Source organism: Cnephaeus nilssonii (assembly GCF_951640355.1).
Source record: "Cnephaeus nilssonii genome assembly, chromosome: 2".
NCBI lineage: Eukaryota > Metazoa > Chordata > Mammalia > Chiroptera > Vespertilionidae > Cnephaeus > Cnephaeus nilssonii.
In genome coordinates this window covers 19,438,650-19,460,131 of record NC_137073.1, presented here as the reverse complement: position 1 = coordinate 19,460,131, position 21,482 = coordinate 19,438,650, and the positions used below count along the sequence as shown (strand labels likewise).

Sequence of the window (21,482 nt, the reverse complement as noted above, 5' to 3'; positions counted from 1 at the left end):
GGCTGGGTGAAAAAAGGTGAAGGGATTAAGATGTACAAATTGCCAGTTATAAAAACAGTCATGAGGATGTAGAATACAGCATAGGCAATACAGTCAATAACATTGCAATGACTATGTATGGTGTCAGGTGGGTACTAGACTTATGCGGGCCTAGGGGCGCCCTTTGTAAGTAATATAAATGTCTAACCACTGTGCTGTACAACTGAAACCAATATAATATTGAATGTCAACTGTAACTGAAAAAAACTAATTAAAAATAAATAAATAAAATGATTTTTGGGAAATGGTGCTTAGATCCCTGTCGCATTCACCAAGGATGGGGATAATATAGATCCTTGAGCAGGTGTGCCCATAGAGGTGGTTTTTGTGTCTTTGTTTGTTTGTTTATTTTTCCATAAAAAGTGACGGGGTATCAGGAGTCCACACCACATGCCAACAAAACCCCAGGAGACAGATCTAAAAGGCATGGTGTGCTATTTGGTCCTGAAAGCTGCATTTTGTTCACACTCCCCACAAGCTCTCCAGTAGCGACAAAATAGCTTTACATAAATGAAAACATGATTTAAGAAATTGATGGTTTTGGAGTCCTTAGTAGAGCAACTGTTTAAATTATCGTGTTTAAATGGACTACGCCAGGCTATTTTCCCTCAATGGGAGACAAGCTCAGTTTCCCTTTTATGAATCTCCACACTGTGCAGGGAGAGTCACTTTTGAAGAGAAATAAGGCAAAGGGGGGAGGGGGGGAACTCTGCAGTTAGACACCTTTCTATGCAAGAAGCACCATGAGTCCCCCCCCCCCCCCCCCCCCCGCCAGCACTTGAATTATATGAGTGTCATTGGATGTTCTTACTTCCCTCCTAACATGCTCACTCCCAGCTCTGCAGCCAATGAGAGGGCGTGGCTCCACCTGCAAAGCTGGGTCCCCAGGAATGCACACCTGCACCATGGTATCAAACCGCCCCTTTATATTCCAGGAAATCAACCGGACCTTATCTTTGGCCCCTGCAAATTTCATGTTCAGAGCTCTGAACTCAGAATAGAGGGTTGTGGTTTTTTTTTTCTTTCTTTCTATTTTAAATCCACATTAGTTTGAGAAAGCCAATGATATACAGATGAGCAAATAAAAAATGAACTCGGAAAATAGCTTCTCAACTCATTGAAGGATTTCCCTCTGGCCCCTGCCAGGGGCGGTGGAAGGTGGGCATGGTGGAGGAGTTAAATGGGGGAGCTGCACCAGGCAGTCTGCAGCTTCTCCTAAGAAAACGTGAGCATTAAAAAGTGCTTTCTGTCAGTGGGATCACAGGACTCGGGTTCCCAGGGAATTCCCCCAAACAACTGCCTCGCTGCCTTTCAGAAACGTCTCATCTTGGCCTTGTTCTCTGGCTGTGCGAGCACGGGAATCCCAGGACAACGTGGTTTATTGTTTTAATATCTGTCTGACACAAAGCAAACCATCCTCTGGTGACTCCTTATCTGTCATATGTGTTTCTGTGAAAGAAATATCAAGACAAATAAGATGTTTGGGGGCACACCGCGGGACGGCAGGTTTTGCAACCGGCGTCTTTTGCAGAAGGGAGACCCCCGTCTGAAAAGGAAGAAAGCCACCATTCTGCATGGAGATTAATAGCCAGAGCGCCGGAGAGCCAAGAGCAGCTGCCTGGAATGTGGCTTCTCCGCAGATTCTTCCCTTTAAGCAGCTAAGGGTGGAGGGTGTTTTACTAGTGATTTTCTTTTTATTTTCCTGAAATTCATTTTTTTTTTAAAAAGGACAAAGAAGAAGTAATGGGACTATTACTATTCGGCCAAAGTAACCACACCGATGTGGAAGTGGGAGCTAACCCAGTTGGGCTGGAAATGGTGGGGACTGAAAATACAAATGAACCACTTCTGAAAACTGGTGTCCAGGCAGAATCACTAGGGAAAAAAACAACTCTTAAAAGTAACCTCTTAATAAATGAGAGATGTGCTGGGCCGTGGGAACGCAGGGCAGATGGAGCAAAGCGAGGAGATGGTGCTCAGGTGATGGAGAAAGAATGGTTTCTGGGGTCTCTTCATCAGCAGTGGCTGCCGACAGCTGGGTCCAACTGTGGACAACCACTGTTCAGTCCATCAGGCGTGTGCTATGATTGAGGCAACAGGCAGAGCATGGCACGTGGTAGGTGTCTCAAAATCTCTTCTTCCATGAATTCAACGAGGGAACTAGGACTGCAGAAGCTAAGTGTGTCTATCTCTAGTGTGGAATGATGGGATAAGCATGGATATTTAGTTCACCTACCAGGAGGTGTTAACAGTGGGTAAATCTCCGAATGGGAAAGACCTCCCAAATATCCCTAGGAGTGGTGTGTTTGCAATTCTGAGATCTTAGCCTTATATATCTGTCCATTATCTATCTTTTCTATGAGAATGTAGGCACTACAGCATCAACTTGTGGACCTCGTGTTCACTTAGTAGTCACAGGGCATAGAATGGTACCTGGCATGTGGAAAGAACCTGATGAAGATTGGTTGAATAAAGTGATGCATTTTCAATCCCCTTCCCCATCAAAGGACAGATGAGTAAAGAGGAAGGGCTTGTTTCAGAGACAGTGACAGAGGGCACACGCTGTCACCATAATGCTAAGTCATGGACACAGAAGGAATGAAGCACTGGCTGATTCCTGATCAGAAGGATCCGTCTGAGCCTCTCTGACAGCCAGCATTGGGCAGTGTGTGGGAGGAACCAGAAGAGGCCGGGGTGGAGGGTGAGGGATCCTGGGAGGGCTGAGAAAGTCTCACTATCTATCCCAGGAAAACAGCACCAAAACAAAGCCCCCACATCCAGATTTGTTTGTTGTTTATTGTGAGAGCAAAACTACATCAATTGAAATTGTATCTAGTCTGAATTTATGTCTACATTCTAATTTAATATGTATCAGGGAGAGGGTATTCTTTGACATGTTTACCTTCCATTATTTGTCTTAAAATGTGACAAAATAATTCAAAATGCCCAAAATGCATGAGGGTGCACATTGAAAAGAAGTCTCCTTTGCCCTAGCTGGTTTGGCTCAGTGGATAGAGCATAGGCCTGCAGAGTGAAGGGTGCCGGGTTTGATTCCAGTCAAGGGCATATGCCCGGGTTGGGGGCTCGATCCCCTGTGGGGGGTGTGCAGGAGGCAGCCGACCAATGATTCTCTCTCATCATTGATGTTTCTATCTCTCTCTTGCTTTCCCTTCCTCTCTGAAATCAATAAAAATATATTAAAAAGAAGAAGTCTTTTTATCTCCACCCCCAGGGAGCCAGCTGCCCTGTGCCCTGCCCACCTTTTTATTTTTCTTTATTGCTGAAAATCTTACAGCTGTCCCATTTTAAATGATGGTCTGACAAAGGGGTTGGTAACCTATAGGCCAAATCTGGCTTGAAGACCGTTTTGTAAATAAAGTTTTATTGGAAGCACAGCCACACCTATTCATTTATGTATAGTCTATGGTGAGTTTCAAGAGACCAGGTGGTCCATAAGACTGGAACTATTGACTCGCTGGCCTTTTAAAGAACAACTTTGCCAACCCTGGCCAGGCAGAGCAGACAGGGAAGAACGGCCTCTCCAGAAATTCTGGGATGGGAAGGACAACAGGGGCTGAGCGGAGAGGCTGGGCAGCTGCTTAGAGTTTCTGCCTGACCAGTCCCTGTGCGGACGTTTCCAGAAGCCGAGCAGGTGGCACTGCTGGTTTGCAGCCACTGGTGGGAAAATTTAGAGACCAGTAAAGGTGGAAGTCTTGAAATTCTGTTAGGCCGGGTTCAAGTTGATCTGGCTGTGGGACACTGCACAAGTTCCTTAATCCCTCTGACCTCAAATTTTCTCATGTAAAAGGAGGCAGAATAATCATACCTATTTCATAGTTAACTTGTGAGGATTAATTGAAAAAGTTCATATGAATGGTTAGCAGAATGCTCAACATATAGGAAGTTCTCAATAACCATTTATTATTATTATTATTGTTGTTGTTGTTGTTGTTGTTTTATATATCAGGGCAGGAACTAGGGTAAGATTAGTTAGGCACTCACCTTGGGTGTAAAATTTAAATGAGGGACCTCCAAAGAAACAAGTAATCAAGATGAAGTATAGTTCAGTGCAATTTAAAAAAATAAAATTATTGCCAAAAATTTCATGAGAAACAGTCCAAATTTAAATAAAGAGCCCTGGCCAGTGTGGCTCAGTTGGTTGGGCTTTGTCCTGTGCACCGAAAGGTTGCTGGTTCGATTCAAGGTCAGGGGCATGCCTGGGTTGTGGGCTCAATCCCCGAGGTCACAGGAGGCAGCAGATCCATGTTCTGCTCTCACATCCATTTTTCTCTTTCTCTCTCCCATCTCCCCTACCCTCTTCTCTAAAAAATATCAATAGAAATATCTTTTTAAAATCTAAATTAAGAAGTGCTAGGCTGAGCCATATTGGATCCTAAGGCAAAATATAAATTAATAATAATCATCCTATCTTAGGAAAAATGTTAATATTTGTTCCATGAAATTTTTCCATTCAATGCCAATATTTTGAAATATTGCATCAACATACTATTCACCTTGATGACTGAGCTTCCTGGAGCCTCTGTAAATGTTGTCTGAGGGGAGTGCCTCACTTTCCTCAACCTGGTCCCAGATTATTCTTCTCTAGAAACTGTTAGAAAAGCCTTTCTGGGAGGCTGCCAGGAAGCTCCGAGTTACTGGAAAGAGGACGTGTGTGTGTTTTTTTAAACCGATGTATCAGTAACACAATGCCCTGGATGTGCACTTTCTATTATTGAACTCAGTCTAGTGACATTTTCTGTATTGGGCAGAAGAAAGAGGAAGCCATAAATTAAGTGAGGCCATTGCTTTAATTACAGAAACCAATGGAAGCTCTATCCATTACCTAAATGTAGAAAGTGCAGGCCTGATTTATGTATGTTTCTGCCACTTAAATCATTGTTTTATGAATTCCACACAATTACTTCCATACAATCTGCAATCAATATATCAATTAAAACTATGCCACTAGCACTTGCCCTTGAGTTTCATAAAAGTGAATGGAGGAGATGACTTTGCATTTCGATAACATTAAGGTTCCTGAGTATTTGCCTGTGATAACAGATTTTTTTTCCCCTTGCTGTCAGGGGTGAAAATTTAGGAGCAATAAACAGTTATCTTCCTTTTATTTTAGGATTTGTCTTTGCATAGGTTGAAAGTGGTGGCTTCCATGTAACTATGTGAAAATACTTGTATGCATTGATAAGCATATAGAACCATACAGAAATTGCTGCTGAAAAATGCTTTTTTTCCGAGTCCTTTACAATGAAACTGGCCCCTCTGTGTCAAGGTGTTTCCTACGGACTAAAGTCTGCTCATTGCCCCCGACCCTAAACTCATATGTAGACCCGTTAAATCCCACTATGCTAGTACTTAGAAATGGGAGGTAATTAGGTTTATATGAGGTCAAAAGGATGGGGCCCTCAGGAAAGGATTAGTGCCTTTAGAGTGTCATATGAAGACACAGTGAGAAGGCCATCATCTACCAGCTAGGAAGAATTCTCACCAGAACAGACCATGTTGGCACTATGGTGTCACTAACAAAAGAAAATACAGATATATTTGCCTATATAATTAAGACTATATGCTGGAATGTAAGCAAAATCAAATGACCGAAATAGGATAGATATTGGCAACATCTATCCTATACTCAGGTTATTCTCCCTGATGAATAATGATCTCTCAATGTGAATTAAAATAAATGAGAAAACACATGAGAGAAATGAGCAGATGTGTATTGAAAAGTCACTAGTGGTAACATCCAAACGACAATTAAATTTGTGAAGGATGATGCTCTTCACTGGGAGAAAGGCAAATGTTCACTGGAGCAAACTGAAATGCTATTTTTCATCCATCCAATTTGCAAAATTAAAAAAAGCAAAATATGCAGGTGCTGGCAAGAATGTTTGGACAGAACAAACAGTCCCATGTTTGGGAGTCTAGATGTAAAATGTGAAGCTCTGGTGTGTCAGGGTATACATACAAGTGTTTGTGGGGTGGTATAAAAAGAAGGAGCTTGAACTACCATGGATAGAGAATGGTTGAGTAAACTGTGGACCACCCACGTCATGGAACAGCATGACAATATCAAAAGGCTTAACAGGAGATGGTTCACGTGTATTATTAAATGAAATGAAACATGATTCATATGTGTACACTGCCCTGTTTAAAATCGTACTACTACCACTCCCCCTTGCATGTGTGTATGTCCTCCTTTGCATTATTATGAAAACATGTAGAGAGATACTTACCAGGGATTCAATGTGAATTACTTGAAGAACTTGTGTTTTTTAATGAAGTGGGAATATTTTTACCATATTATTCCATACGTGTGTGTTTTGGTTTGTTTGCATGTTTCCCTGATTACAGTGAGCCCATGTCTCTTTTGTCTTTGAAAATCTATTCGTAAAATGGTAAAGAAAATAAAGCTGGTGATATTTACCTCCTTCTGGAAACATCTACTCCATATGGAAATGAGGGTGAGTGATTGCTGGCTTTGCTGATCCATATTGGAGGTGGGCTTTCATATTTATGGAACCAATGATTTACCGCTGCGTGTTTCAACGAGTAAAAACCAGAGTAATGCCTTCACTTGGAAGAGAGGTGAGATGTTCTTTACCTTCCTACTTCGGCCTGGCGACGTTTTTATATTATGCATTCACTGTGTGCAAACAGTGCTCATGTGGCTGGTGCCTTTCACTCCGGACAGGCGGGGCCTGCCCACCACTGGCCTAGGGGTTGTGTTGTTTGCTATTCAAAGCACACACAAGGTTAATTAATTAATTAATATTATTTTAAAATTGCTCTAGCCGGGTGGCTCAGCTAGAATGTCATTCTGTACACCAAAAGGTTGCAGGTTCGATTCCCCGTCAGGTCACATAGCTAGGTTTTAGGTTCAATCCCTGGTCGGGACACATACAGGAGGTAGCTAATTGATGTTTTCCTCTCACATCCATCTCTCTCTCTATCTCTCTTCCTCTTTCAAATTAATTTAAAAAATTTGTTTTAAAATGATTAAAAGTATTTTATTAGATTAATTTAGTTGATTGAAATTAATTTCTTAAGACAACAATATTAATACTACATGTTTTGCATTTGGGGCAAGATGATCTTCCCTTATTCTCTGGAGTTTTGCTCTGACTTTATTTAAAGTTTGGCAGAAAGTAGGCCCGTTGTACATTCCGAATGAGTGGTTTATGAGGACATGTAAGAGGATGTTTGGTGTCCCATGATACTTGAACTAGGGTTTCACACTAGGCTAAAAGGCATGAGGAGAAGAAACTGGAGTCAGTGGTATGAGATGGGAGACTCTATGGGATTAGGCTGTACTGACAGTACCTGCGTGCAAACCTTTCTCTGAATGCTTTCATGTCCTGGGTTGTACTATGAGGATGGTTCACTTAAGGGGGAAAACCCATTATGCAAAAATGCATCTTAAAAAAACAGATAACTTCAGTAGAGTTATTTTCATTACTGACTAATTCAGCAGGGTTCCTTTAAAAACCATCTCCCCTACTGCATTTAAGGGTGTTATTTACAGATGATGAGCTATTTGGCTACAAAACAGGACAATTTAAGTCTAAAACATCCAAGGTCAGGTAAAGATGCGTGAAACAAATACAAACTCAGGAGTGCTCATGGAAGCCAGTGAACACAGAGGATACAATTTACGAAAGTGCGATGCATGCCCCCCTTTTCCAGGAGCACACCTGTTCCTCCAAAGCGAGAAACCACTTTCAAGCTAAAAAAAACAAACAGGTGAACCCTAAACAATGGCTGAGAAGAGAGGGGGGCCTCAGCTTTTGCGGAAAAGGCTGGATCCTGAGAGAAAAAGAGGCCACACTGTTCAGACCTCAAAGACATGGCTTCTGGCCCTTACCCAGGTGTATGTCAGACCTGGAGGAGAGGCATCTCAGGTGACTGAGTCTGGTGGAAATGGGGTGTGACTTTGTACCGGAATATACACCTTAATCTGGAAGAGGAAACCCAAGTAAATGTTGCAAAGAAGACAGCTAACTGCAAACAGCCTGGCCCAAAAAGGCATTGCTGACTTGGAGAAGAGGGAGAAAGGAAATCTCAGCCAAGTGCTTTGGGAGGAATGGATAATCTTTACACTCAGCGGCAATGCGTGGCCTCAGGATACAGATAATGGAAGGCCCTTCCTGCCACCCAGCTGGAGAAGGGGAGGTCTCAGGTTGGTTGCCCTTACAAAACACTAGCTGAGCTGGTCAGTCTAAATACCATTACTGGGGGGGAGGGGGCAAGAAGCCAGCTTTTGTTTTGTTTTGTTATGGGATAGGAGGGTTAGCTAGTCACTGTTGTTGTCTTTGATACTAATACATACCAGGACATTGATTTTCCTTATTATTTTTAAAAATTTTCTATCAATCTAAGTACCCCAAAAGGAGGGGGGATATATTAAAATGTAATATCATGAAACAACAGATTATTATGAGGTCATTAACATATTTGCATAAAGTACACATGACAGGATAATAAGTGAAAATAATGGAATGACAAATGTGTAAATAATATGGCTGATTATACAATTTTAAAATGAAGGGTGTTGGGCACACATCATACAGTGTCTATAATTATTATAAATGTTTACTCTTAAACTCAGAAAAAAAGTATTGTAAACAGCGAAGCAACAGTCCCATTGTCAATTTTCAATAATAAAATGGACCCATTAAGTCAGAATTCAGAATACTTTTTTTTTTATAAAGAGACAGATTATCAAGATTTTAGGCTCTGTGGACAACCTATGTCTCTTTCCCGTTATTTCTGTTTTTGTTTTGTTTTTATAATGCTTTTTAAAAAATCTAAACTCATTCTTTGCTCACAAGCCTTACAAAAGCAGGCTGTGGGCTGGATGTGGCCCTTGGCTGTAGTTTGCTGACCACTGCATCACATGGTTTCATTTCCCATGTGTTTCACTGCTTTTAATATGGAGAACGGAGACAGGTAACACATGCTCTCACTTATATGTGGAATCTAATGAACAAAATAAACTGACAGACAAAACAGGTCCAGAGGCATGGATGCATGGAACAGACTGACAGATCTCAGAGGGCAGGGGCGTGGGAGACTAGAAGAGATTAACCAATGAACTTGTATGCATATGTGCATAGCCCACGGACACAGATAATAGTGTGGTGAAGGCCTGGGGTGGGGCAGAGGCTGGGTGGAGGGGGGACATGGGGGACATCTGCAGTACTGTCAACAATAAAAACAATTACAAATTTAAATAAATATGGAGAACTGTGGCCTAGTTCTGTGTTTGACACGATCACACATAGTTTCCCCGAGTCACTCTAGAATGGCTATAGTATAGCAGTGGTAGGCAAACTGCGGCTCGCGAGCCACATGCGGCTCTTTGGCCCCTTGAGTGTGGCTCTTCCACAAAATACCACGGCCTGGGCGAGTCTATTTTGAAGAAGTGGCGTTAGAAGAAGTTTAAGTTTAAAAAATTTGGCTCTCAAAAGAAATGCCAATCGTTGTACTGTTGATATTTGGCTCTGTTGACTAATGAGTTTGCCGACCACTGGTATACCAATTAAAACCAGCCTTTTTTTTTTTAGCTTGATTTATTTCGTGCCCTTCTGAAAAGAAAATGGAAATATAAATACAGCCTATGATTATAGAAAGCCCCACTGTCCAATATGGTGGCCATTAGCCTCTCAAGGCTAATTAGAGTAACACTAATTGAAATTAAGTAAAATGAAAAAGTCAGTGTCTCGGTCCCAGGAGCACCCCCACTGGTCAGTGCAAAGATGGGCGGTTTCCTCCCAGATGGTCCCATAAGACAACTGTATTAAAGAAAAAAACGAAGTAACCCTCTGGAACGCAACCCAACTCTCCTTCAGAAATAGTGTGTATAGAGATGAGGGAGGGACCAGTACAGTGGGATGATGATGAGATTTAGAGCCAAATGGGGCCAGAAGATTAAGTAATTTCCCCAGGTTTGAAAAGCAAATCTACCCTATACTGGCTGGGTGGTCCTGGGTGAACCACCCCACTTCTCTGTGCCCCCCATTTCCTAGGCTGTAAAGCAAAAACATTAAAAAACCTACCTGGTGCAGATTTTGCGAGCATCAAAAACAAGGTTGAGCATGTGAAAATGTATAGTAGCATTCTCATCTACGATACGTATGCACAGGCATTTGCACTGGCCCAAATGGGACAATTTTCATAAATGCCGGAGGAACCGCATCTGGCTGGTATGGCTAGCTTCTCGGAGACCTTGCATTTCATGAATGTCGAAACTGCTATTGAAGATTATGCTCTGGTTGGGAGAAGCCCTTGGCTGCCCACATGACCTGAAGCCTTCTCATGATCATGTTTTGGGGTCCCTGTCACTGCTTTTAACTGTTACCCCACTGTGAAGAGGTGGGTTTATCTCAACCTTTGGGAATTGAGATGCTCGGTCTTGGCAGGTGGTCAGGCTTCTCCTGTCTCTCATCCTCTAATCATCATGAGCCTGCATCCTCAGCTCTCCCCCACCCCATCTCTAGCCAGTCTCAGAAGCATCCCACCTCCCCAGGGTCTCAGACTCACTTCTGAGCAAGGATCCCAATGAGGACCTGTTTGGGCAGGTATAGGAATTGCACAGGGTGTAGACACACAGTATGAAACAGATGACGAGGTCAGACTGTGGCTAGAGACTGAGGAGGGGCTGGGAACCATGTGGGATCCGCGAGCACTTTAGATCCTGCTCTTCGAATTGGGAGAGGGAGTGGCCATTCTTCAGAGCATCCACCCCAGGCAGAGAAACCCTTATTTTCCACCTCAGCATTGTGATCTGGCTTCCCTTGTTATTTTGGTTTCCTCCCCCTAGTCCTTGATGGGTATACTTACATCTAGTAAAGAACCTTTAACTTGTTGTTTCCCCTACTTAAATGGGGGGGTGGAGGGGGCGGACAAAACCACATTCTTTTCTCTCCCCCTCCTCCCCCTCCTCTTCCTCAATGGAATCACATAGCCAAGGATAGAACAGCTTTGCAAACAAGTCACTAGCCCAGGCTGCTCATATTTCCCACAGTGAGGAAATTCCGTTCAAGAGGACTGACCCAGCACCTTTGCCAGGCTAGGGTGCCAGTTGAATGGCCTGAATGTTTTAATTCAAATTTTCTCCTATGAATTTACAAAGCTGTGATAGAAGGCAGGTAATGAGCTATAGTGTCTTCCCTCCTTCCCTTCCCTTCCCCTCCCCCACCCCAATACCCCAAGTCCCATCCATTGGACCCAGTCCTGACAGGTCCGCACAAAGAATGGCTGGGACATCAGGACGTGAGGATTCAGACGTAATGAGCAGAGGGACTGGATGCTAAGGCAACGGGAAACAGAGACATGCTCATGAAAATCAAAATCACCTGGAGGGAGCCACGCGGGAGGGCGGTGCGGAGGGGGGGGAAGGGAACTTACATGGCAGGGAGGGTGAGTGGACTCAGAGTTATGTCACAAAACAAAAAAAGGAGCCACAACATGGGCTTACTTGCGGAAGTATATACAAGTGAACTGGGGGCACTGTACATGGAAGATCCCTCCTGGTTTGCCTGGCACAACAGCACCGTGCCTACGAAAGAGAGAGAGATAGATGGTATCTGGTTTGGGAACAGGCACACTACACCTGAGAGATCCGGCAACGCAAACGAGAAAGGCAGGCAAATGAAAACATAGCCCCATCCCAGAGCGCGTGATGGGACCCCCACAGCAGCCCCTGCCTTAGCCAGAGGGAGCCGGTGGAGGCCCGCCCCCAGCCCACCAAGCACATGTCATTCCTTTCCCCACGGGGTGGGCGTAGAGGGGTCTGGCTGGCCCAGGACCCCAGTTTCAGGTCCATATCGGAAGCAGCATGCCATGCTCAAAGGGGGGGTGTAGAGATTTCAGGGAGAACGAGATAGCAAACCTGACTCAGACACTACTTTGCTGTGTGATCATGGTGAGTGACTGTACCTCTCTGTGCCTTGGCATTCCCATCTGGAAAATGGGGTGAATATACCTACCTGCAGGAGGGGTGGTGAGTTGTACGACGGAGACATGCCCAACACAGGGGCTGGCTCAGAATCATTACTCAGCAAATGACAAGCACGTGTGTTGCTATGTTTACAGAAAAGTGTTCCTCCCCCACCACACACACTTAAGTCCGAATCAGTTCTTTTGAGGAAGAGCACAAGACAGGGAAGAAACAAATGCAACTCTCGCTGTCCTGTGACCCACCCAGACTCCCCTGTGGACTCGGGGTGAGACCATCTATGACTTCTATGTCTCCCCTAAAGCTCCCAGCCCCCAATGGGAGAGGCTGCGTCACTGCCCCCACAGACCACCCACAGCGGCACTGCAGGGAGGACTTGCCCCGGATTTACAGCAAAGGGCACCGGCTCATCCTTGCAAAGAGGAAGAAAGGTGGGAAGAAAGGTGGACTCCTGAGATATCTCTCAATCTCTGCCATGTTTGGCTCAACCACCACCTCCAAGGATGAGGGCCAGGGCTCTTCGGGGTATCAAGTGTGCTCTCCTTCTGCTGCTCAAACGCCAAGGCTTTGCAAAATGGGAGAGAGACGTTTGAGGAGCTTGCCGCCCATTCCTGATGATGGGAATACATTCCTGGGGTTTGTGTCCACTTCCCTGTCCGGTCAAGGTCAACGCCTCCATTGGTCTCTGTATTCTCCCGTCATCATAGGAAAGCAATCCCCTATGAAAGGAAGCCTGACCCTCAGGGAACCTGGGACTCACCTGGACCCTTGGAGACCTGCCCTCGGGTGATGAGGGGGACGTTCTATATAACCTTTTGGTACCTTACCCAAGTTCAACACAAGCTGAACTTCCAGAGTGAGTGGGGCTTCACCAAATAGAGAGGGGCTGCCACAGGACGCCATTAAGAGACAGTAATGTTTCCAGATGTACAAACCCAGACACAACTCCAAAGGTGGTCTCCTCGCCTCTATTCCCCTGTCCCTCAGGTGCCAAGCCAAAACAGAGGGATCGCAGGAGGAGACTGAGGGGGGCCGTCCCCAAATTCCACTTCTCCCCTGATCCTGGTGTCTCTCTGGATTTTTGTACATTATTTCCAGGTTACACAAAGATTCTATTAACATTCCTGACTCATCTCTCCCTCCCCCAACACCAGGTCGGCCCAGTCCATCCAATGTTTGACCAGGAGAAGTAGTCCCTGGGAGGAAGTTCTGTCTGGAGGAATGTCCCCTAGTCCCTCTCCTGCTTGCCTTGGGGTCCTGGGCTTATAGCTGGAGGAGAGCCCCCCTTCCTCTCCTCCCTCAAAAGCCCAGATGTAAGAGTAGAATTCACTGACCTTCCCTTGGTAGCAAGTGTATTAAGAGTCTGGACGGGCCTGAGTCATAATCAACCTTTGCTAAACTGAGTGCTTTCTTCCTACTGTAGGTGAGAACAGTTCATTGTAACTTATGAGCCTTCTCATGACCTAACTTCTCCGCAGCGGGTATTTCCAGTTCTGTCAGGAGGCTGGTCTGCGACGGGGATGAACAGCAAATGAACTGAACATCAGACCATGGGATTCGGGGTCTAAAATCAACCAACAGGAGGTAAGACACCCAGCAGAAAAGACAGGCCCTAACCCTCACCCTGCTTTTCCAGTGAGACCCCTTTGGCTCATTGCTGGAACTCTTGGAGAGAAATTAATGTTTCCATGGGATAGAGAGAGAGCTACCAAATAAGAACCTTCTAGAGTGGAGCTAGTGAAAGTGGGGCAGGAAAAAGTTCTTCCACGAGACCTTCACGGGCACCCCCTGGTTAAGAACCTCCATTAAGCCCGCCGGTTTGGCTCTGTGGTTGAACATCAACCTATGAACCAGGAGGTCATAGTTTCAATGCCCAGTCAGGGCACATGCCCTGGTTGCGGGCTCAATCCCCAGTAAGCGGGCATACAGGAGGCAGCTGTTAGATGATTCACTCTCATCACTGATGTTTCTCTCTCTCACTCTCGCCCTCTCCCTTCCTCTCTGAAATCAATAAAAAATATTTTTTTAAAAAAAGAACCACTATTAAAATGAGATCTGAAATTTCTTGGGGTATATGGGTTTCAAAAGGAAAATAATGTAATTGTAGGAAATATATATGCAGAAGGGCATTTTAGTATTTCACAGTTAAAACCATGGACCGATTTTCAATAACCCCAGTGCAATGTAAGGGTCCCAATGAGACATGAGGCAGATTCCCTAGAAGGCTGAATCCTGGCGGGGCATAATGACGCTTTCCTCGCTTTCTTATGCTGTGGGTCCTGAGAGACTGCTCTGAAATAGCTTCTTTGGATGCCCTCTAAGTAGTTAAAAAAAATCCTTTATGCCAAGATTTTGACCTTTGTAAAACAAAATGTCCACCATCACAGGACTTGGTTTTGATGTTACCTAAAAACATCCTCCAATTTAATTTGCAAAGTACTTATTGTGTGTTCTCTCAGTACACTGTGACCTTTTCTTAAAAGAAAGCTCTGAATTAAGCAAAAGCAAAGCAGCGGAGGAATACACTGTAACCTCCGTGCATTTCTCAGGGGTTGGGGTGCGAGTAGGGTGTGTTTGCTTAGAAAAGCAAGTGGAATAGATAGTGGGGTACAAGCAGCAGTAGCAGGAGTGTTTACAAGGTTGTCCAAAGCACGATACAGCCGTCTAATGAGTCTCCAGCCGTCTAATGAGTCTCCAGAAGTGAGTCTTCCACCCACACCCCCATCACCCCCAGCACAGTCCATCCACCTCTGACTACCGTGGACTGCCTGCACCCAGGAGGACAGCCTAAAAGTTCTCTGATTTTGTTTCTAAAGCTTCTTATCATTTAAGTATGGCAATTATGTTTAATTTAGACCCATTCCTTTGTGGGGACAGACAACTGAACAATTCCAATATTATTCTTTCCTGTTGGCCCTGGAATCCTCGGAATCATTCTCAACACAGCTCTGGGCAGTTACCACCATTCGATCAGAGTCAGTGAAAGGGATGCAGTCTACATGCTGGTCTGGCTCTTATTGTTAAGATAAACCATCAGAAATTGACCTTTTGTTTTTATGTTCATTAGGGTTGCATGTTGGCAATTTCATATGGTTCAATTTGAAGAAAAATGCCTTCCCCTCTCCCTTCTGTGTAGTTTAAAAGTCACCTCCTCTCTTCTGAGTCCCTGGGATTTATTTAATTGCTCCCTCTTCTATGTTCCTATTACTCTTAAAAAATTTCCCTAGTAGATCCTTTGTCATGCTGTATGACAACTTTTTATTTAGATCTTGGTCTTCTAAGCTACACAGCATCCCCCTGGGCCAGAGGCAAACCATGCTCATCTCTTTATCCCAAGCCCCCGGCAAAAATCCCGGCCCTCAGAGGGACCAACCAATGCAACTGAATTATTACATGTGTAAACAATAATGTAAGCGGAGCCACTTTAACATGGGCCGCAGCTGCTATGCACCAGGAACTGCCCTTCACATGTTATACTCGAACTTTTGGAATGTTACAATCAGGACAAAATAACCTTAGGACTTGGCCTAGGCAACATGTCCCAAAGAACGGCTTGCAAAGATAACAAGAAAGCAGATGTTATGACTACTGCACTGAGGACTACTGAACTGAAAACTAAAAACATTGCTCAGAATTAGCATCACTATGTTAGCTTATCTGCACCAATAGAAACGCCTTCCTTCCATTGAGGTAATCAGTCCCCTTCCCTTTCTCATAAATACCCATCGCCTCCGTCTCCTAATCCAGTGGTCGGCAAACTCATTAGTCAACAGAGCCAAATATCAACAGTACAACGATTGAAATTTCTTTTGAGAGCCAAATTTTTTAAACTTAAACTTCTTCTAACGCCACTTCTTCAAAATAGACTCGCCCAGGCCATGGTATTTTGTGGAAGAGCCACACTCAAGGGGCCAAAGAGCCGCATGTGGCTCGCGAGCCACGATTTGCCGACCACTGTCCTAATCAGAACACTATTTGGGCTTCTGCCTGAATTAGTGATTCCCAAACAGCTATTCCTATTGATCTCAAATAACCCCTTGCTGCTTCTCACTTTGAAAAGCCTTTTTAAATTTTAAGTTAATATATGTTTTTAAGGACCTTTCCATTTTTATTTTTATTTTATTTTGCTAAAAAATAGTGCTTTGTCCAACCAAGCTTTCTTGTGTGTGCCTTCTTCTGTCCCTTTTTGATAGCTGCAAATGTGCATGCCTGAAGTTCACACACAGTTACAAACTGTATCTCTGGGATTCATTTCTATCCTCTTCTCTAGCTCTTTTTAGATTGAACCATCCAGCCTCACATGACCCCTGGGCAGCCTGGTCATCCGTTTCCTAGAAAGTTAATGACTATCTGCAATGGGCAGGGAAGGGACTCTGTGTGACAGACCACAGTCTCAGAATCACCAGAGCCTTTTGCAAGGCCTGTCACCTCGGTCACTCCCAGTGCCATGATCATCAGCATCTCAAATTCTGGCAACATGTCCCTAGGGGCACTCTCAGGGAAGGCTTGCTGTCCTCCAGTTGGGAGAGGGTGAGGCAGGGTCCATGTCTCAGACGAGGCAGCCCAACCCTTCCTCACCTGGAGACTCCCCTGGAGGGGCGGGGAGAAGCCTAGAAGAGGATTCCTATCACAGACAGGACGGAGGAAGAGTCCTAAACTTTTCACTCTGGTGACAACCCTTTGGTGAGGAAAATGGGCTCAGAGCAACAGGAGCCAAGGTCTGGCCTCATTCCTGCATGCCCTTGCAGGGGCCGCTGCTCCCCAGGAAGGCCTACTTCACCCCCTCTGTGCACCCCTGCTCAAAAAACACTTCTAAAATAAGATCTGAAGTTTCAAAATAAAAATAATATAATTGTGGCAAAAATATATCCAGGAGGACATTTCAGTAATCTGCACTTAAAACCACAGGGTCAATTTTCAATACCCTCCATGCAATTGGGAGAGTCTCATTACCCCCTGGTCATTCCCTCTAAACCGGGCTCTGGCTTCTGCTCCTAGAACCTGGATCTATGTGCCTCCACCTGGCCAGGTTCCGCTTCCTTCCTCTGCTTTTCCAGATTGTGTGGTAATCATCTATTTAATGAATGTCTTTCCCAGGAACGCTACAAACTCCCAGAAGTTGGGAATCGTGTCTTACTCATTCTCCTGTCCCATGGGCCCAGGGACCTACGGTAAGAGGCAGGAAGCAACTGAGGAGAGAAACTAAGGCATTTCTGATAGGCAGCTATTTATACTTTCAAGAAATAAAATTAGACTGGAACAGGGGAAGGAAGAAAAGAAAGGCTGTTTTGCAATGTCTGTTCCGTATCAGCATCTGACAGGCAGAGTTCTCTGTCAGCCCCATGGTGAATGGTTAGACCCTTCCTATAATCTCTAGATTAAAAAGAAAAGTCAAAGGTACATCCCAACAGCCTGGCAACAGGGAGCGTCCAAGTCACTTCATTAGCTCCAAGGCTAAGACGGGCTAGGAAATTTGGAGAAGGATACACATATCTCTATTAAAATGTAAAAAACAACAACAAAACAACCAAACACACACACACACACAGAAACACACACACAAAAACACAAAAGAATAACACCATCAAAACTTTATAAAGTAGCTAAGGGCCGATGGGACTTCGGGAGCACCCACTGCGTAGGGTTGTGTGTCACATGCTGTCTGTACCTCCACAAACATCTACCTTGGGCTCATCCAGGGGCCACGTGAAAACAGTGCCCTGCTGGGGCCCAGCGTTCCTAAAGTCTTAGCCTTGCGACTCTGTAAAGCCACTTGGAAAGTCCCAAATGGTGAGTGAATGCTGGGGCAGTTTACAAAGCTTCCTCTCCCATGAAGCATCCAAATTCAGTCAGATGTGGAGGCCTGGGAGGCTGGCATGTGGTCCCTGCCGTGGAAGTAACTGCTTGCAACTGACAGACTTATCCAACCCCAGGATGGGTTGAACATGCCTTTGTTTGTGTACATTTTTAAACACAGACTAGCATTGAGCTCATCTGTGTAAGACTATTTTCACAGCTGATACCTAATGCTGTTTTACTTGCCTGAAAGATGAGCTGCTCCGAAGGGTTATGGTGGAGTTCTAACTACAGGGGTATTCCCATTTAGGCACGGATGTTGCACTAAAATGTATGTGTATTTAATTCTTATAAATCAAATCATGGTTTTAATTGTACTGGGGGAATTTCATCTTTAAAGGCGTCCTGAGATGAATCTGTGTATAGTGGAAATTATCTTTCATTCCCATTTATTTTGGAAGTTTTGGTTTTCACACTATTAAAAATATATATTATTAAATATTCCTTTTGTTTTCACTTTTTCTTTTGGCATAATTTCAGATTACACAAAAGAATACGACAAAGAACCTTTGTGCAACTTTCTTCCTGATTATTTATTGTTTAAAAATGTAACGTTTCACTCGAACTGTTCTCTTATTCTCCTGCCTCCAAGATTTAGGCTAATAGAGGCTTTCACAAAAAATATTCAATTGACTCAATATGATAATTAACATTATCAGTAGCAATTACAATAATTGCCTCCTGAATACCTGGTAAGTGCCAGGCAAACCTATTCAACGTTTAACTTGGATAATCTCCTCCGCTTAACAACCTGTAAGACAGGTGCTATTATTCCACCCAATTAATGGACAGGATACTGAGGCATAGGGAGTTTGAGGATCTCGCACAAGGTCATGAAAATAGAAATCTTGCAATTCTGAGTGCAAATGAAAGCAACCAGAATCCTGGACCCATTAATTTAAGACCCATCTTCTAAATCATGTGTAGGCATACTGCTGCTTTTTGGCCAAATCTGGCCTACTAACTATTTTTGTATGGCCTATGAGGTGATAAAGGTCTTTACATTTTTATTTATTTATGTTTAATATATTTTTATTGATTTCAAAGAGGAAGGGAGAGGGGGAGATAGAAACATGAATGATGAGAGAGAATAATTGATTGGCTGCTTCCTACACGCCCCACACTGGGGACTGAGCCTTGCAACCTGGGCATGTGCCCTGACCTGGCATCAAACTATGGCATCCTGGTTCATAGGTCAATGATCAACCACTGAGTCACACCAGCTGGGCTGGTCTTTACATTTTTATATGACTGAGAGAAAAATCAATAGGAAAATAAGATTTGATGACAAGTGAAAAAATCAAATCAAATTCAAATTTCGGTACTTATAAACAAAGTTTTATTGGAACAGAGCCACCCTCATTCATTAACATGTTCTTTTATGGCTGCGTTGATGCTACAAGACAGAGCTGAATACTTGCAACAGAAACCTTTGTTCAGCCCACAAAGACTAAAATATTTACTATATGTATCTTCACAGAGAAGGCTTTCTGAGCCCTGTTCCAGAGTCACTTTCCTGTTTGGAAAAGTACTACTAGTAACTAACTCTCAAGATAGCATTAGCACCTCCAGGAAGCTGTCACTGAATATTTTAGAGGGTATCATTTTATCAATACTTGCCAAAATTTTAATTTTATTTCATTTTTGTTAATAAAAAAACAACCAAAAAAATTTTTAAGACCTGTTCCTTTTCAATACTTGCCCAAAATGTCTTTTTTATTTATTGTTACTCATGACAATGAACCATGAGAACACTTGATCTATATGGTATTTATGGAAGGCTAGTATTCAGCCACAACAAAAACAATAAAGCTAAGTTTTATTTTTTAAGGGATTTGGCCTTTATCGTGATGGGTGCCAATAGATTCACAAGGGTTGATCTAGACTCTTGCTCCTCAAATTTTAATTAATGTGTACTGAATCACCCGGGGGACCCATTTAAAATGCTGAATCTTATCTAGTAGGTCTAGGGTGGGGCCTGAGATTTTGCCAGGCTGCTAAAAATACTAAACTGATGGGAACTACTAGTACATAATCAACCTCAAGTACAGCTAATGCTAATGAGAGTGACCTTTAAGATGCCACTGGGTTTTCGGTACTTGGCCACATATGCTCTACATGGTTAAGATATATATTGCTTATTGTATGCACGAGAAAACTAAGACTGAGAGAGAGAAAAAGATGAGACGAAACTGAAATCTGAGCCAGCTTTGCCTGATTCTAAAGTTCAGACTCTCTCATGAAGCTTATTAGTGGTGATGCTTAGTCCTGAGTTGATCAAACATCCTTATCAATGTTGGGATGATATCTCCAGTAATCCCATTTCAGCTAAACCGTGTCTGAGGATTCTGCAGTGGCATTCTGGCTGAAAACACCTGACTCTTCCGGGCTAAAACTGTTAGGCAGAACCTCCTGATCGCCTTTACGAATCCGTGATAGGGTTTTAAATCCAACCAAGGAAGCCTCTGGCAAGGATGTATCTCCTATAGATGAGAAAATCCTACTTGCAAGATAGAAATAAGTCACGGAGGCAGGGAACACAGAGAGGAGAAATAGTGAACTCTTAATGTCTGAAAAAAAAACAAACAGAAAAAGCATGGGCTTTTGAAACTTTTAACCTTAGTTTTGTTTTCCAGCCTCAGTCACTATTTCTTTGACCTTGGGCAAGGCATCTAACATTCCCGAGCCTCAGTTTTCACATCTGTAAATAGGAACACAGATATCTACTTTATCAAGTACTGTTATAAGGATTAGAACTCTCATGTGAAAGGGTATGGCAAGTAGTACCAACAGTAAGTGAGCTCAGTAATAATAATAATAATAATGAAATAACTTATTATTTGGAATTTCAAAATATGGCACTTTGGGGATTTATTTGTTTCCCTGTTCCTTTAAAGAAAAAGTAGCAAACTGATGACTAGTGTACTGTTTTCTTTGACCACTAACCATAATGCTAAAGATAGTAGAATTAATGGAAAACATTTTAAGATTGGAAAATAATTCCACGTCTTTAAATGTGAAAGGTTTACTGTTACAAGACAGAATCTGGCTTCTTTTCTAGGAATCAGGTTATGGGGCCACATGGGTTTGGGTCAATGTTCCTGCCTGGCAGGGCCACTCAGGGTGATGGGGAGAAGCCATTCCTTCCTATGATTGAGACACGCCCCCTCTGACTGTGTGTGTCATTTACTGATCTCACAGCCTGCTCCTAAAGACATTTTAGTCTGCCTCTCTGCTCAGGAGGAAAACATAGCCGTTGTGCTTTAGCGGCAATCGGTAGAGTTCAATGGAGTTTACAGATTTCTGCCAAACCCTACATGTCCCGCCTCAATGTTTCTCTCTCATTTTTTTAGGGAGTCTAGTCTCTAAGATGATCAAAGAGTCCAAAAACCTTCCGGAGAGCCTCCCCGTGTGCCCCCTCTTGTATTTCATGAACTATGATAGGACTTTATTTTTTGAGAAACTGGATATATTTGTGGAATGGGGGCAGAGATTCATTTTGACCTCCCTTCCTGACCCAGATTAGGTTTACGTCACTGACTCCACTCCTCTGGTGAAAGTAGAAACTATACTTCAACTTTGAGTCTCTCAAAGAGTAATTAGATACATTCCTTTA

At 43.5% G+C, this 21,482-nt stretch overlaps 1 protein-coding gene across 20 annotated transcripts in view; it reads right to left on the bottom strand.

Annotated features, from left to right (window-relative positions):
- The window catches only part of RBFOX1 (RNA binding fox-1 homolog 1), a gene marked incomplete at both ends in the record, with an annotated part of 1,044,696 nt that overhangs the window by 70,813 nt on the left and 952,401 nt on the right, over positions 1–21,482 (bottom strand). For 14 of the 20 annotated variants that reach the window (XM_079761233.1, XM_079761228.1, XM_079761218.1 and 11 more), the window contains one exon: positions 11,531–11,611. The exons of the other annotated variants lie outside the window; for them this stretch is intronic. In XM_079761233.1, the coding sequence (XP_079617359.1) occupies positions 11,531–11,611 (81 nt within the window). The remainder of the gene's footprint in view (positions 1–11,530; positions 11,612–21,482) is intronic. 20 annotated transcript variants of the gene reach the window in all.